This window comes from Mangifera indica, chromosome 15 (assembly GCF_011075055.1).
Source record: "Mangifera indica cultivar Alphonso chromosome 15, CATAS_Mindica_2.1, whole genome shotgun sequence".
NCBI classification, from domain to species: domain Eukaryota; kingdom Viridiplantae; phylum Streptophyta; class Magnoliopsida; order Sapindales; family Anacardiaceae; genus Mangifera; species Mangifera indica.
The window spans coordinates 9,672,455-9,692,012 of NC_058151.1; the positions used below are offsets into that span (position 1 = coordinate 9,672,455).

The following is a 19,558-nucleotide window of genomic DNA, read 5'->3' on the forward strand; positions in this document are numbered from 1 at the left end:
AAATAATAATATAATTATAATAAAATCAAGATTATATTAATAATATTTTAATACCTAAGGTGAATATGATAATAAGATTATCACTTATATTACTTATCAGATCACCATTAATAATAGAAGATTATCGTAATTTTTGTTAATGACAAACTAAACAAGGTAATATAACTAATAAAAGATAAATTACTAAGATAATCTTCATTTACAACAAACCAAACAACCCCTGGATACTTATATTGTTGTACTATAAAAGCTCATATTTTGGGTCATGTTAATAGACTAAACTATTGAATCAGTGAACTGGTCATAATAGAATAATGAATTATTCTACCTAAAAGAGGTGGTGGGTCGTGCTGAGTCTAGTTGAGCCAACTTTGACACAATCTACTATGTCTACAGGTCGTGTTATGTTAAGATTCGCACTGTAACAAGTTTATAATGCCCTCTCTAGAAATATTATCCTTTAGAGGAAAATATTACTATTATTGATCATAAGCGCATTGTTAGAAGTAAAATTTAATAATACAACAAATTTTGCAAAAAAGAAAATTATTGAAATACCCTTTACTCAAAACAACTGACAAAAACAAATAAACAATAGACATAAATGCATTGTAGTCTTCTTCCATCATATCAAAATAATAATGTCCAATAATGAGTAGATTGCGCATGTGAATGCATTGTAGGGTATAGTTTATATAAAATAAATCAAGGTTATTTTTGGTATTATATTAGATATTTGGTCTATATAGAATAAATGAAGAGTATTTTTTATATTATTTTAGATATTTGGGCATTTTTGTTTAATTCCTTAGAGTTTTGGGTAATTTTTTAACTCCACAAAATGCAGGTATTTTTTTATGGCACATAAAATTTGGGTATTTGAATTAACATCCCCTGAAAAAAAATCATTGTCCATGTAAAAGATGGTATAGAAATATGTGGAAAAGGGCCTATGGTAGCCCAAATGATCCAATAGTCTTGTCAATTTAATGGGTCCATTTTGTTCATTTTTTGTTAGTAATTAAAAAAGAAGTCAGCTCAAAAAATAGTTTTAACTATTTAACAAAGGTAGATTCAAGTATTATGTAAAAATCAAAGGTTAAAAATGAGTGTCTTTAAAAATGGTTATTTCAATTATCAAAACAAGAAAGATCAATTTCCATAAAGAAACAAAGGGAAAAAAAACAGGAGAATGTCAATTTCATTAAATGCAACAGGATGAAGATAAATTTAGATACTTCTAGTTCTAATTTCAGAAATGGCAAAAAGACTTACTCCCACAGAAGGTTTAGTATATTCTCAAGTTTGTATTGATTAAGTTTTAGAAACTTAAATACTCATTTATTAATTATTAAAGCTAGTAAAATTTATTAAATTTAATGGTATAATTATCATTTAACATGTAAAATAAAAAAATTTTCCTTATTTCCACTGGCATAATTTTAAAAACTAATAATTTACTCACAAACCCAAGTTTTAAGAAGTTATATTTCCCCTAGGTTTATTTTTCTTGCCCACATTTTTTAGTCATCAAAATCATCTCCGACTACCTTCAACTGGTCACTAGTCTTTCTTCTTCCAATGTTTTCTCCCTCTCGACACAGATAGATTGAATCGATTGAATCTCTTAAGACGAAGACGTTTTTCGTGGCCATCTTGAGAGACCCTAAGGCGTTTGAGAGATTTGTACTTCTTTGTCGGAAAAAAAAAAGATGGTTGGCATCTGAGATGGTCGTCTTCATGGCTGAAGAACGCTATCTTCGTTCGATCTGCATCAGAAGAGAGAGAATGCCAAAAAGGAGAGAGACTGGGGGATAGTTGGAGGAAGGGGAGGGTTCCAATGGTCAAAAACTAAGGGGAAGAAAAATAAATTGTAAAAAGGAAAATATAACTTTTTAAAACTTTGGTTTAGTAAAAAGTTGTAAATTTTTAAAACTAATAGAAAAAATATTACTGATTAAATAAAAACTGTACAATTAAATTTTAAAAATTTTGTTAATTTTAACGGCAAATTATTGAGTGTTTGAGTTTTTAAAATTAAGAATGAGATTTTGAAAATAAATTAAACCTTGGGTGCCTTTCGGCGATCTGAATCTAGCCAAACTTGCAGGCCAAACCCTATACAATCAACTTTCGTACCATCTCTGAAGTCAATGTAAAGTATTTGAAAATTTCTTCCGTTATTATAAATTCAACAGCTCCTAATTAATTTTTTTAATTAAGATTAATTTCACAAATAGATCTGAGATACTTAAATATTATTAACCAGATTTAAAATCTAACCCTGGATCAAATCTTCGCTGGCAAGAGTGGTAGCTCCCATGTCATCTCACGTGACCTGCTGAACATTCTTAGACCAAATTTGTCTGCTTTTATCCTATACTCACGCCCTTTTTAAGATCTCAAATAACGCGCGATCTGTCTTTCCCACTTATTGTAGGCCTCGATTTGATGTTATCCAATAGAGGAGGCGGTTGGCGTCACGCTCTCTGTTTGATGGTTCAATATTTGAATTTGTTTGCAACAGAAGCATCATAAATATTTGTGTGAGTTGATATGTCAAGACTATAAAATACAATAAATATCTCGACAGATTTTGTTTTCTCCTCTATGCCGAATTTGCCCTTGGGATCAATGGCTTCGACATAGTTGAATGACATTTCTGCCCCATTCTCGTAATAAAAGGGGTAAATGTCAGCTACCAACCTGGGGTTCATATTTAAAGCATAATATAAATTAATCCCCGAAAGCCTAATAAATTATCGAAATGCCATAAAAGCATACATTTGTAATTAATCTATTACGGTAACATGCATTATATAAAATTCAAAAGCTTACACGCGCCCTTAATTTTATATAAAAGTTATAGACGCTCTAATTAATTAGTAAGTCATGTCATGATCCAAGTCTTGTCACCGAATTGCTTTTAAAAGAAAGGCCAAAAGACTTATTCCCACCCAAGGTTTGATGTACTATCAAACTTATACTACCAACTTTTAAAAACTTAAAGTCTCACCTATGACCCAGTTTCTGTTAAAATTTTCAATTAAAATTACGGGTAAAATTATTATTTTAATAATAATATTAAAACATATATAATTCATTAATTTCTCTTATAAGTTTTTAAAACTAACAATTTCAACTTTAACTAAAGTTTTTCAATTTTAAAAAATCACAATTACCCTTGAACCTAGGGTTTTATTTTCATCTCTTTGATCACTGATCTTCACCTCTCTAGCCACTCTAAACCTCTTCAGCCACCTATTAATCATGTGTCCAGATTTGCATTAGTCTAAACCGATCTAGACGAAGTTGGTGACAAACACGCGAAGATCTTTATCTAGATCAGTGACAAAGATCTTTGTCCATAAAGCATTTGATGAAAGTTGTTTAGATCTTCATTCATTAAGACGCGTCTTCCTCAAGTTCTTGTCGAGGAATTTTCTGATACCAGCATCCAAATCTTCTTTCATAAAGACTTCCATCACCCTCTACTTCTTGTTGAGGCATTTTCTAATTTTGACATCTAAATTTTCGTTCATATATAAAAATGATGGCAATGGTTTATGGGTCAAGGTTGACATTGACTCAGGCAAAGGAGGACGTTGACATAGATGAAGAGGACGTTAGAAATTGAAGTTCAAGAAGAGGTGAAACTAAAGTTTTTAAAAGTTATAAGAGGTAGTTGAAACAGGAAAAATATGAAAACCCTAAATGGGGAGAAAATATAACTTTTTAAAATTTAAAAAAAATTTGAGAAAGGGTGAAGATATTAATTTTTAAAATCTAAGGAAAAATATAATAAATTATATATTTTTTTAATAATATTATAAAAATAATGATTTTACTCTTACCTCTAACTCAAAATTTTAACAAAAATTAGACTATAAATAAAACTTTAAAATTTTAAAAATTAATAGGTATAAAATATTTAAATTATTTTATTTATAAAATATAAATATACATCAAATCAAACCTTCGGCTTTGGCCTAAAAGAAATAATATTAATAATTATTATTATTTGGCTCTGAGGTAGGCACCTAGACCTCTTATACAGTCTACATTGGAAAATTAGTTTTATCTCTAGAAATTTTCAAAAAAAAAAAAAAAAAGCTACAATGAGGCACCTATTTGTATATGAAATGAAATATTCAATGACTATGGGAATACATTTAATCATCATGACAATGCATTTAAAGATAGAGTGGAAAAATACGTGAGTTCTTATTATTTGTGGAGCCAAGTAAGATGTGATAGACAAAGCATTAATTCTCTTTCATGCACTATAGATACCCCGCATTTTGTACAATCGAAAGACATTCAATTAAAACTTATAAACACGTTTTCCAATTTGTTTCTGAACTCTTTTTCTTCTTGTATTTCTTCTGTCATAATTTCTTTTGTTTGTCTTTTTTTAATTATATTTATAATATAGTATTAGTATGATTAATTTAATATTTAAATTATACCATTGTTTTATTTATATAATATAAATATAAATATTTTAATTATAATATTATTTTATTTATAAATTATAAATTATAAATATTTCAAGTATTATTTTATTTAAATTTTTGTATTATATATATTTTTTTTGTAGAAAGTAAATTATAATTATGTCAATTTTTATAATTATCTCATATTTGAAAATGCAAATTATAATTATATTTTATTTACAATTGAAAATTTGTAAAATTATAAATATGAACCCGAAGTCTTAAATATCATTATAATATTTATTTGTATTATAGTAATTATATTCAATTTACAATCTAAAGTTTGCAAAATCGTGAAAATATATATTTATATATATAGGCTCGAAGTCTCAAATTTTATCACAATATTTATTTGTTTTATAATAATTATATCTTATTTGTAACATGAAGTTTGTATAAATCGTGAACTTGAATTTCAAAAATTAATTTCAATATTTTCTTTACGAAACTAGAAGTTTTGTGAATATAAAATAATATTTGAATATGAAGTTATCAAAATTGGATGGATATAATTAAATTGTTTTTTTACACGATTATCTCTCTAGAATTTATGAGCCTTGAAAAAGTAAATAAATAAAATGTCCCAGAAGGACAAATCCAAGCCATTATTTGACTGGTATCACATGCGTGAAAGATTGCAAACTGAGTATGTGAATGTAATGATAAATCCACTAAATTCATGAAGAAATTTAATAGATAAATTTAAACATCAGATTCAATAATACTTCCAATGGTTATGTTTTTTAGTACAACTCTGTTACATTCAAAATCTTTCCTTGACTAAGGTTTAAAAATATTTGAGAGAAAATATTCATCACATTTCATCTCTAAAATATGCTCCTGTAATAGTAATATCAAGAAAAGAAATTTTGAATTAATAATATGTTTGCTCGTTGATGAAAAACCATCAAATTTGCCTTATTGGCACTGCATCGTTTCCTGAATTTAATGCGACTACCAGTGATAATTATTATAGGTGTGAGTAAAGTTATGAATGAAATAAATTTCAATCAAAAGATGATTATAATAGAACATCTCAGTTATACTACTAAAAGTGGACTAAGCTTAAGCGAAATAAAGAATAATACAAAGTATAATACAAAACAATAAGTGTGGTTGTAAATGTCATTGGTTCATACCTGTCGTACGCACAAACATTAGGTAAATCTATGTTAAGCATTCATAAAAATATAATTGAATTTGCTGATGATTTAGATCTTGTCGATCTAATGAATCTTAATGTTTCAAAACTTCTTTCAAGAGCAAGAATATAAGTCACTTGACTGATGGCGTGAATGTCCAAGATTTTCATAATTAAAATCTATCATATATCCTTATTTTGAAGTCATGAATATTTTTTTACGTTTTATTATCATAATCTCCTTTCTTTCACTATTTTGTGTATATTATGACTAACCTAATTTTTAAATGAAAGGATATGGGCTTCAAAATTGAAGCATTAATTTCATACGCTGATGATAGAAATATGTGTTTAATGTATAGTGCAACAACGCACACAATTTTTAAAGAATCACAAAAATTTCTTGTCTGGTGAAAAATCTTGCACCGCTTATTCACAAAACAAATTAGTAATCCGACTATCTTTATCCAAAGTTGAGTTGAACCCTTATTATTCCTACAAATTATTGAAGGAGATATATGTGGATTTATTCATCCACCTTTATGGTTTTAATTAATGTACTTGCACAATGGTTCCATTTTTGTTTATTGACAGTTCGAAATGTTGTCTTTGGTGAACTATTAACTCAAATTATTAAGTTGAAAGTACATTTTTTAGATTATTCGATCAAGTCAATACGACTAGATAATACTGGTAAATTTACATTTAAAACATTTGATTATTACTGTATGTATATGGGGATTGATGTTAAACATCCAATCTCGTATGTCCACATTCAAAATGGATTAACTGAGTCTCTTATCAAATGGCTTCAAATAATTATATGTACTTTATTACTAAGAACTCAATTATCAACTTCTATGTAAGGATAATACATGCTACAATATAAATTTGTTTGTGACTTTTTTCTTATCATCAATATCCCCCGCAATTAATTCTTGATTACTGATCTGACATATCTCATTTGAAGATACTTGGTTGCGTTGTATATATTCTTATTGCATCTTCTCAATGCATAAAAAGGGAACTCACTATCATTTGAGAATTTATGTTGGATATAATTCACCATATATTATTAGGTATTTGAAACCATTAACATGTGATATTTTTACTATATGATTTGTAGATTGTCACTTTGATGAGATAACATTCCCACCTTTAAGGAAAAAGAAAAAGTCTCATGAAGTTAGACACAAACTTACTTGATATTTACCTACCATGTCTCATCTAGATCCTTGTATATCTTAAAGTGAAACTGAAATGCATAAGATAGTGTGTATACAAATTATTACTAATCAAATATCTGATGCATTTGTAGATACAAGAAAAGTGACAAGATCACATGTACCAACTACCAATGCCCCAATAAAAATTAATGTGACTAATAAATAGTTTATTCGAGTTGTGACTAATTAATCTATTGCACACTAAAAGTGTGATAAACATGTTAGATCAAAGGATACTGTTTATAAAAAACTAAAAACAAAGAATCAAACATCATGATATCCTAAAATGATTGAAAAATCTACTCTTTAATATTCCTTCAGAAGAAGTTATGATCTTTGAAGAGACTCGAGCCCTTGAAGTGGCATAAACCCTTGAAGAATAGAAAAAATGAGAATACCGAAATATTTATAAATTATGTTTATATACGAGAGATGTGAAACCATGAAATGGTTAATATTGATGATGTATTTTTATTTGCAATAATCATTGAAATTATAAATGATGATAATTTTGAACCATATACTATGAACGAGTGTAGATAAAGGTGTGATTGGCTTAAATGGGAAGAAAAAATTCAAGCAAAATTAGTTTCACTTGCAAAATGTCAAGTGTTTGGGCTTGTCGTTATAACATGTAAGGACGTACAATGCATTGGATATAAATCGGTATTTGTGAGGAAAAAATGAGATTGCTAGATACAAAATAAGACTTATGTCTAATGTTTTTCCCAAAGGTCAGGGATATACTTTGATAAAACATATGTACCTGTAATGGATATAATTACATTAATATATTTTATTAGTTTAAGAGTTTTTGAAGGACTAGATATGCATCTAATGGATGCAGTTATTACTTATTTGTATGAAAACCTAGATACTAAAATTTATATGAAACTTTTTATAAGATTTAAATTGTTTGAAGCGAAAAGGGTTAATCCAATAGACATGTACTCAATCAAGTTATAAATATTATTATACTGGTTAAAACAATATGAAAAAATGTGGTATAATCACCTATGTAAATATTTGAAAAAAAATAGAGTTATACAAATTATTCTATATGCCCATGTGTCTTTATCAAAAGCTCAGAATCAAATTTGTCATTTTAGCAATATATGTTAATATATGAATTTAATTAAAACTCTTAAAGAGTTTTCAAAAACTGTTTAATATCTGAAAAAAAAATTTGAGATAAAGAATATAGGAAAAACAAAATATTGTCTCGCCTTACAAATTGAGCATAATTTAAATGAAATACTTATCCATCAGTTAGTATAAATTGAAAAATTCTTAAAACGCTTTGATATAGATAAGGCTTACCTTTTGAGAAACCCAATGGTCGTTTGGTCTCTTGATTTGAAAAAAGACTTATTTCGTCCCAAATAAGAGGCTAAAAAGATACTCAATCTTGAAGTTCCATGTTTAGTGACATTGATGTCTAATTATATTTGGTGTAATGCATTAAACTAGATATATCTTTCATAGTGAATTTATTGGCTCCGATTTAGCTCTAAGCCAACTCATTGCCATTGAAATAAAATTAAGCATATACTTCTTTACTTATGTGGAACTAGAGATTTAAAATTATTCTATTCTATCAAATCCTTTAAAAATCTAGGTTTGGTTGGATATGTGAATGTATGTTATCTTTCTAACCCTTATAAGGCCTGCTCGTAGACAGGATATGCTTTCACTTATAATGACACAGTAATATTATGACGCTCTACTAAACAAACCTGAGTTGCAATATCCTCGAATAATTCAGAGATTCTAGTTATCCATTAAGCAAGTCGAGAATATATATAGTTACGCTTTGTCATCCATTATATTTGAAATACATGTAGTCTTCCTTTCACAATAGAGACTTCTTCCATATTATATGAAGACAATACAATATATATTGCCCATATTAGAGGTAGATATATTAAAAGAGACAAAACCAAATATATTTCACCAAAATTCTTTTACACTAATAAACTTCAATAGAGCCAAAAGATTGATGTTAAACAAATACGATCTAGTGACAATCTTACTGATTTGTTCACCAAGACATTACCAACATCAATATTTGAAAAGTTAGTATATAACATCGGTATGCAGCGACTCAACAAACAACTAAATTAATCCTACTGCAAAGAAGGAGAACATCCATCAGGGAGAGCAAATTTTGAAGTGTGTTATATATTGGATAAAATGTTTACTGTACTCTTTTTTCCTTCACTGAGTTTTGTCCTATTGAGTTTTTCTGATAAGGCTTTTAGTGAGGTAGTTTAAACATATCTAACCCTACTTTACAGAACATTAAATAATTACATTCCTTTATTTTGGTTTTTATCTCATTAGATTTTTCTTTAGCAAAATTAATATAATTATCTATGAGTGGTAAAACTTAAAAAAGGAGTGTTATGTAGCCAATGGCTTTCTACCATGAAAATGCAATTAATGACCATGGGAATGTATTTAATGATCATGAGAATGCATTTAGAGGGTGTTTGGTTTGATGAATGTTTTATTATTAAAATTGAAATATTACCTTGAAGATAAATTACCTTGAAGATTACTGAGTATAAATTTATTATTATGTTTAATAAATTTGGTATATATAAATAATTATTGTGTTTAATTAGAAGTAATAAAAAAATACTAATATATTATTTTATTTATTATATGAAAAATTAATAAGTATAAAAAATATTTTTTATATTATTTATTATTTTAATTAAAAATTGAGGGTAATTTTATACTAAAAATTTAATAAGTAAAGATAAAATAGTATAATAATTAAGATTACCATATTAAATTTTTAATATATAAGGTTAAGGTGGTAATCAGATTATCTCCTATATTACCTCTCATATCACCATTGGTAATGAAAGATTATTGAAATCTTTTATTACTGTACAAACCAAATAAAGAAATGTAAATAATAAAATATAGGTTATTAAAATAATATTTAAATCTCTCAACTAAACATAATATTAATTAAAATAGACACGAAGAAACTTTTTAGGCAAACTTTGAGTGATTTTACTTTTCTAAGCGAATTTAATTTTGTTTCCTATAATACCTCTCTCTGCTAGTTATGTCAAATTCGGTATAGTTTTTTTTGGCAACTTTTTCTTCTAGATCATATTGTATGTTTGGTAAGTAGTGATCCAAAGATTCAAAAACTTATTCAGAAACAGATCAATTTTTAGTGTAATACAGATTGAAACGAAAAGATGAACAAGAACAAGTGTGAATGCAAGCGAGTGTGTGTGGATACGTATGGGTATGTGTGGTGCTTGCAGGTGTGTGCAATGCATGCAGATACATGCAAGTGTGTACAGTGCTTTATGAGTGTGCAATATATTATAATACTTTTACATTGTGCATGTATTCTTAGTGCACTTGCATTTTTTGCACATCTACACACACCCGCATACACTCGCATTCACCCACACGCACTTGCATCCATTCTTCACACTTATATTCATTTTTTTATTTTGATTTATATTACACTAAAAATTGATTTACTTCTGAATAAGTTTTTAAATTTTCGAATCATAACTTATCAAACATAAAACATGTTTTAGAAGAAAAGATTATAAAAAAAAAACTATATCAAATCTGATATAATTAATAAAAAATATTGTTAAAAATAAAATAAAATAATTCAAACTTCATCTAATGGAGTGAAAAAATACGTGAGTTTTTATTGCTTGTTGAACCAATTAAGACAGTATAGACAAAGCATTAATTGCTTGCCTTGAATTATCTCTCTTACACCCTATAAATACCCCTCATTTTGTACAAACGACAAACATTCACTTAAAAACTTATATACACGTTTCCCAATTTGTCCATCCACTCTTCTGCTGCTCATATTTCTTCGATCATAAATTCTTCTGCTCTCATTTCTTTTATTATATGTATAACATACTATATATTATATACATATTTCTAGGTTGGCCATAAGGAAACACAAAAATAATATATTTTTATGAAATATAATTTAATATTAAAATGTCTCTCTATCATGCATTTAAGTTTAATAAGAATAAAACTATTACTTAGCTTTATGAACGAGGAAATCCTTTGTATAAAATAAGCTAAAAGACTTAATTCCACTAATCTATTTTCAAACTTTTACTTATAAAATTTTAAAAATTTAATAAGCTATTAAAATTATTAAAATCGATTAATTTTAAAAATAAAATTATCATTTAACTAATAATATTAAAAAAAACTTATTTTCTCCTCTAAAAACTAATAATTTCCTCTCAAGATTAAACTTTAAAAAGTTATATTTTTCCTATAGAGTTTTAATTTTTCAAAAACAATTTTTCGATGAACGATTGACATTTCTAACACTCTTTCCCTCTTGACGATATCCCTCTCTCTCCAACAACTTAAAAATCATCTCTCTTAATACCATTCATCCAGATGAATCAAAGAAGACGAATGTCAGACAAATCAATGAAGACACTTGTCTTGTCTTCATCGATTTATTTAGACGAAGATGAGTTTGGAATAAGGGAATGAGAGGGTCAAAGGGTGTTGATTGTCAGAGATAGAGAGGTTTTGTCAAAAAATTGAAACTTTAGGAGAAAAATGTAACTCTTTCAAACTTAATTTTAGAAAAAAATTATTAATTTTTTAAATTAAAGGGAGAAAATGATATAAATTTTTTTAATATTACTGATTAAATGATGATTTTACTTTTAGAACTAACGAATTTCGTTAACTTTAATAATCCATTGATATGTAATTGAGTTTTTAAAACATTGTAGGTGGGAGTTTGGATATAGGCTAAACCTTGGGTGGGAACAAGTCTTTTGGCCATTATATTATTTATCCTTGAAATTAACTGTTTATCCAATTTATTAATTTAGTTGTTTCAGAAACATTTACGAGAATTTTAGATTTTTAACTTTTTAGCAAATTGTGAGGACAAAATTAATTACCATGCTAATTAATGGCAGGTAAATATTATTACTCCTGAGACTCATGACATGAAAAGTAATTTTTCTATCAACTTTTTATCTTCTAAAATTAGAAATGATATGATTACTTAAGGAAGATTATGTTTGTTAATAATGAGTGTTCATTTATATATCAACAATAATGTATTATTTAATAATTAAATATTATTTTATTTTAAAATTAAAATTATATAATTGTATTTTAAAATAAAAGAACCAATCAAACTAATAATATTTTATACATAAGTAATATTATATACATAAATAATATATATAATTTTATATATAAATAATGATATATCACTATATGATTGAATAATTTTAAATTAGAGATAAAATAATATCTAAATATAAGGTGACATATCATTATTTGTGCACAAAATTGAATATATTATTTGTGCGTATAGTTTTATTGTTTATATATTATGTTGCTCACAAAAATAATAATTAAAAGGCTAAAAGACTTATTTCCACCCTAGGTTTGGTGTACACCTAAACTTTCACTCTTAAGATTTTAAAAACCTAAACACCCACATTTCTATTAAAATTCTTTGTTAGGGTTAAGATTAAAAATGTCATTTAGCTAAAAATATTTAAAAAATTAAAATTTTATCACATTTCCCCCCCTTAGTTTAAAAAGGTAATAAGATTTTCCTCACCCAAAATTTGAAAAGTAACTATTTCTCCTTAGAGTTTTTTTCTCCTTCTTTGGTGACTATCTCTTTTTTCGATGGTAGTTGGTCTTTCTAGATCTCTTCTTCTCCTATCAAAGCCTAAAGATTGACGATCATTTTCATCGAATGAAGACAAATTATCTTCGTCTGACAAAGAGAAGAAGACTTCGTCTTCATCTCTTTGGCCGAATCTAATTTGTCTTTATCCAACTGAAGAGGATTCGTGTTCGTTTGGTCAAAGATCAACATCTTCTTATTTTGGAGTGATGTGTTTATCTCCTCTTTGGTTTTAGCTTTGGTCAATTTCGATAAGAGGCATTCGAATCAAGAGTGATGTATTTGCATTAGAGCAGATGAGTGTCTTTCTTCTTCAACCAATTTTTGACGGAATGGAACCAAAGATAGAGAAAGAGTTCTGATGAACACATGGGGGAAAAAATTAATTTTTTAAACTTTTGAATGAAGAGAAATTATTAATTTTTTAAATTAAAGTAAAAAAATAAAATTTTTGTTTTTTTATTTTCTGTGAATAAAGTGATTTTATCAATAACTCTCATAAAAAATTTTAATAAAATAATATATATTAAAGTTTTTGCAATTATATAAATAAGAGTTTGAGAGTACACTGAGTCTTAATGGAAATAAATCTTTTGGCCCACACAATATAATAATTTTTTGTGTTCCCGATGTGACCTAATGAACATTTATGTGAAACTTAAAATCAAGATTGAAAATAAACGGATCTAATTGCGAGTTTAAAAGTCAAATATTTCAACAAATCATTATCAAAAAAATTAAAAAAACACACAATTATTCAATATTAAGAAAAAGTTAGAAAGGTAAAGGCTCTCCCTCTGATAATCCAAAATAAATTTTAAATGGCAACAGTAGAAGTCACCGACTGTCCCATGGAAACATTATTCAAGTATTTTTGAAATTTCAGTTAAAGGACATTCCTGTCATTCATAGGAGGGCATCTCCGCCAATTTCTTTAAATATTAATAACGGACAAATTTTCATCTTCACCGTCAATAATTTTCATCTAACGGCATCCAACAGCACTTAAGAAAACAGGAGGGAAAAAACATAGACCGTCAGATCTCACTCCTCACTCTCCACTCTGCATATATAGCCCTCACGAGGGTTTTATTTGCTCACAGCCTCTCCTTGGTATCACTTCTCTGTCTGTTGTACTTCTCACTCTACTCAGGTAAATTTCTACCATCGCTTACTATCTGGATCTACGATTATTCGATCACATTTTTATGAATTTGCATACTGCTGTTCAGTTTTCATTGTGAAAGAATTTATCAGATATTTTTGATTTATTATTAGATCTCTTTATCGATATATTTTTTGAAAATTTCAGTCGATTTTTTTTTATATTTATGATGATAATTTGAAGGGATCTATTAGCTTTTAGTGAAGTTGGAAGTGTAATTTAGTTGATTTTGATGAGTAGTTTCTGTTAGATTTTTAATGAAGATGTTAGATTGACATTTAGTTATCTTCAGTGTAATATTAGTAGATCTGTTGTACATTTCATCATATGAGTGGAGTTTACGTATGATCTGCAAGTTTTTCAAGACTAGTGATGCTTTTTCCTACTTGTTAACTGTTCTTTTCACCAGAAAATCACTTGGCTGCTGGGATTTTGCATTTTTTGTTCGCTGATATTGCTTATAAATGTTGGAATTGTTGTTTCTGATTTTTGCCGTTGTATACTAAAATTCAATTAAATTTTATTGTTTTCGCGTGATATAAGTGATTTTAGTGCTCTGCTATATGTTTCTGGTATCTTATTGACTTACTTGGATTAGTGTTTCCATGATTTCACTTGTTTGGTTCTTTTCTCAATTTTCAGAAAACTAAATTATGTAATATTGAATCATCCATGTATCTAATTGCTTCAACAATTTTATATCTGGATTTAGGAAAAAATGAGAGAGATCCTCCATGTTCAGGGTGGTCAATGTGGTAACCAAATTGGTTCCAAGTTCTGGGAGGTTGTATGTGATGAGCATGGCATTGACCCAACTGGAAGATATATTGGGACCTCAGATCTACAGCTGGAGCGTGTAAATGTATACTACAACGAGGCATCTTGTGGGAGGTTTGTTCCCCGTGCTGTCCTCATGGATTTGGAACCTGGTACCATGGACAGTGTACGAACTGGTCCATATGGTCAGATTTTCAGGCCAGATAACTTTGTTTTTGGACAATCTGGTGCTGGAAACAACTGGGCCAAGGGGCACTACACTGAGGGTGCAGAACTTATTGATGCAGTTCTTGATGTGGTGAGAAAAGAGGCAGAGAACTGTGATGCTCTTCAAGGTATAATGCTTTGTTTTTACTTTTATGTTTAAATGTTTGATATTTTGATCAGAGTTACTGCTTTTGTAAATTCAATTTTTTGTTGAGATAGCAGTATGGTTTTAGCCAGTGTGCTAAATTAGCACTTGACATCTTGTTCTAAAGATGATTGGCTTTTTTAACTTTGCTTAAATTGCCTCTAAATTCTAACTGAAACACTATTTAACCAGTGATGCTGGAAAAGATAATTCAACTGTTTGTGCTCCAGGTTTTCAAGTCTGCCACTCGTTGGGTGGAGGAACTGGTTCTGGAATGGGTACTTTGCTGATATCAAAAGTTCGAGAAGAGTATCCTGACAGAATGATGCTCACATTCTCAGTGTTCCCTTCACCAAAGGTCTCAGATACAGTGGTTGAACCATACAATGCAACTCTTTCTGTTCACCAGCTCGTTGAGAATGCAGATGAGTGCATGGTCCTCGACAATGAGGCTTTATATGACATTTGCTTCAGGACCCTTAAGCTGACTACACCTAGCTGTGAGTAAATTTAAAAATCTTCTATGGTTATTTATCTGTGCATTTAGTTTAGGGATGTGATATAGCATTAATAACATGAAATTGCTTTGAATGTGTGGTTGTTGAAATATAAATTCAAACTTCCTAAGTTAGAAATAAAGCAATACTAATGTGCCACTTGAACTATTAATCTATGGAGAGTTATAAAGTTTATTTTTCTTAATAAATTCACAGTTTGGCTAGATATATTATAATCTGAATAAAAATTTTGTTAAAATTTCTATTATTGTAATGTTAATGCAGTGGTTTTCATTATGGTAGTTGAATCGTGTATCGTGTTATGTATCAAAAATTTAATTTTTCATATATCACATAGTATCGTAAGATACATTTTTGAAAAATGAAATAATAAAAAAATTCTAATTGACGCGACAATATTTCTGAAAATATTATTAACACTTTTGAAAATTTGAAATTTCTCATATTCATCCATACTACATTATTTTAATCTGTGTTGTATGATATGACGATTGTATCGTACAAATTTGATACACTTTAACATAGATATTGATTTTGATCTGTGTTGTAAAATATGTATGATAAACATGGTTTTCATCTCAAATCTAAAGATTTATCGGAAATATTGTATATAGTGACCTTTGATTTTGACATGAGTGCAGGAATGAGTGTTGATAATTTTTTCTGGTTGTTTCATTAATTTATATACATATAAATCATTGATAATGATGAAGCCATGAAAATATTGGGGACTGAAGTTTCCTTGTTTTCCGGTTTTATTTGATGCTTTGGGTTGTCATGCACAAGCTATCTTGAAGGGACCTCGTTGTCTGTAAGATTGGGTTGGCATGCATAAGCAAATTATAAAAAATATGGGCCTCATCGCCAAATCATGAATTACATTCTACTGATCCTCTTTGCTTATGACAATGACTAATGTTATCTTTACAGATTTTCAGCTAACAGTTGTGAAACCTTTGTAAAAATTTTGCTATTGAAGATGTTTTGTTTAACAGAACTTATATTTCCTTTTACTTTATTTCTCTGTATCATTTGTGCAACCTAAGTTCTGTGAGGAAAATGCTTCATTTCTCTAATTGTGGATTCAGTTGTAATGTGTTTATGCAGTTGGCGACTTGAACCACTTGATATCTGCAACCATGAGTGGTGTAACCTGTTGCCTCAGGTTCCCAGGTCAACTTAATTCTGACCTCCGAAAACTTGCTGTGAACTTGATTCCCTTCCCTCGACTCCACTTCTTCATGGTTGGGTTTGCTCCCTTAACTTCCCGTGGTTCTCAGCAGTATCGAGCACTGACCGTCCCAGAATTGACCCAACAAATGTGGGATGCAAAGAACATGATGTGTGCTGCAGACCCAAGGCATGGTCGCTACCTCACTGCCTCTGCCATGTTCAGAGGCAAAATGAGCACCAAGGAAGTTGATGAGCAGATGATAAACGTGCAAAACAAGAATTCTTCTTACTTTGTGGAATGGATTCCAAACAATGTGAAGTCGAGTGTTTGTGACATTCCACCCAGGGGACTCTCGATGGCATCAACTTTCATTGGTAACTCAACCTCCATCCAGGAAATGTTCAGAAGGGTGAGCGAGCAGTTCACTGCTATGTTCAGGAGAAAGGCTTTCTTGCATTGGTACACAGGTGAAGGAATGGATGAAATGGAATTCACAGAAGCAGAGAGCAACATGAACGATCTGGTATCAGAATATCAGCAGTACCAGGATGCTACTGCTGACGATGAAGGTGAATATGAAGAAGAGGAAGAGGAAGAGGAAGTAATGTAGCATATGTGAAGATGGTATTTGGTTTGAATTTGTCTGTATAAGAAAGGCATGCATAAATTGGTAGCGTGTTTATGAATTTGGTTGTTTTTCTAAGTCACCTTGTCTGTCTATTATTCAATTTCAGGTTGAGATATTATCGTTTGTATTGATAATATGCAGTTTGAATTCTATCTCTGATCTCAGATATGATTAAATTCAGTTTGACCCATTCAATAATATTTTTTTGATGAAATTATGATAATTACTTTGAAATTTAATGTTTGTTTTATAAATATCTGGCATCATTCGGAATTTTGGAGAGAAACGCAGCATGAATTTGGTTACCAGAGGGATAATGGGCTTCCTCAACACAAATATTCATAAATGTGGGCGCATTTGTTATAAGCCCATTTCAATATCTGTGTAGGCCGAAAGACTTGTTCCCAGTATACCCAAAAGTTTTTAAAAATCATTTGCTATTGGATATAAGGGTACAAAGGTTATTTAACAAAAATAATTAAAAAATTAAAATTTTATCTTTTTTTTTTTCACTTTAGTTTTGAAAATTGATAATTTTCTCCCATTTTTAAGGTTTTATATATTTTTAGATTTCTTTTTTGCAACTAACCTTTAGGACTTTTGAAACTTTCATTTCATTCATATAATTTATTTCAAGTTTCTCTTCGGTAAGATGGTGATGTTGGACAAACGAAAATTGCAGCTATAATCCCAATATCCTTCTCTGACAAAATGGTGACGCTAGACAACGAAAATTGCAACAACACAGGGAATGTTTTTGCAATTTTCATAGACAAAATATCTCTCTCTCTCTTCGGCACGATGATGACTTGCTCTCTTCCTCACGACGACTTGATGTCTCTCTTGCTGTTGACTCGCTCTCTTTCTCTATATGTCAGCAAAACACCGAGAGAAAGAAATGAGAAAGAGAGGCCGTAGAGAAAGTCACACTTGACAGAGTTGAACTGTGTTGCCATCTCATCGGAGAAGAATGTTGGGCTGATGATGGCTTAATATGGAGTAAAAAGGTGGTCGAAGACGGAGGGAGGTCTCCGGAATAAGGGTAATAGACGAAAACTATATGGGGGTGAAATAAAAGTTTCAAAAAGTCTTGGGGGGCTACAAAAGAGAAAACTTGAAAAAGTATGAAACTCTATAGTTGGGAGGGAAAATGTCATTTTTTAAAACTAGAATACATAGGACTGAAAGGAAACTATCAACTTCTAAAATTAAAGTGATAAAAGAGGATAAAATTTTAGGTTTTTAAATTTTTTGTTAAATAATGTTTTTGTCTTTCTATCTAACAACAAATTTTAACAGAAATTGTATGACGGATGAGATTTTGGGTTTTGAAAGTTGATGGGTGGAATTTTCAAATACAATAAACCTTGTGTGGGAATAAGTTATTGGGCCTATCTAAAATGTGAAATGTGTCATACTTAAATGATTATCATGGATGCGTTTCAAAGTAATTGATCTATATTATGAATATCTTTCTGGCAAGTTATTTCAATTCCAGCAAAGGCACCGTCAAAATTCTATTACAAGTTATTTCTATTAAAGGAGAGAAAGAGTAATGAGCTCCAACTTAATAAATAAATCCATGTCAATTATGAAGTAAATTACCAAACGAAGCTAACAGGAAATTGGAAGCATTATGATTTGAGTTATTAGTTTGCTTATGGTTTGAGCAAATAAACTAATAAATAAATAGGTGAGTTTACCTGAAATTTGGCAGATTATATTGAAAATAAGGAGGCAAAAGTGTCAACTACTTGTGATCCTCAGTCTCATCTTCTTTATCTTTTGAATGTTGTTGTTGGATCATGTGGACTTATAAGCTGTTGCCAACCAACTCATTCATGCCTTTGAAAGAGACTTTTGCCTTTCCATTTCATTATTCAATAAAAATAATGCCTACAAAGAATGAGTACAAATTTAAATATAAATAATGATATATTATCATATGATTGAGTGATTTTGAATTAGATATAAAATAATATTTAATAATATAGTAACATGTCATTATATATATATATATATATATATATATATATATATATATATATTCATTATTTGTGTACGTATTGCTATTCTTTTATTATTTTCATCACAACCCAACTTGTTAACCCTAATAATAAAGCCTCATGCAAAATGTAAATTTTAAGATATCTCTTCAAGAAAGAATAATATTATTGTTGTTATAATAGAATAGTTGAAAGGTTGAGAAAGAAAGCAAATGATGGAAAGGCACAATAAATCTTTTAGCACTAAACAGCAGATGGATGGGGATTTAGAAAGAAAGAGACTCATCTTTTGCTTATATTATTACAACCCAACCTACTTTTGACCCTTTGAGTAGCAAAGGGATACAAGATAAAGAGCATATTCTAATCTTTTACTTTTA

General features: G+C 29.1%; 1 protein-coding gene across 1 annotated transcript; it reads left to right on the plus strand.

Moving 5' to 3' along the window:
- Window positions 1-13,560: 13,560 nt before the first annotated feature.
- LOC123197987 (tubulin beta-6 chain) lies at window positions 13,561-17,367 on the plus strand. Its single transcript, XM_044612536.1, has 4 exons — window positions 13,561-13,711; window positions 14,436-14,835; window positions 15,083-15,352; window positions 16,478-17,367. The coding sequence occupies exons 2-4, from the start codon at window positions 14,442-14,444 to the stop codon at window positions 17,152-17,154; spliced, it is 1,341 nt and encodes a 446-aa protein (XP_044468471.1). The 5' UTR covers window positions 13,561-13,711; window positions 14,436-14,441; the 3' UTR covers window positions 17,155-17,367.
- Window positions 17,368-19,558: the final 2,191 nt, after the last annotated feature.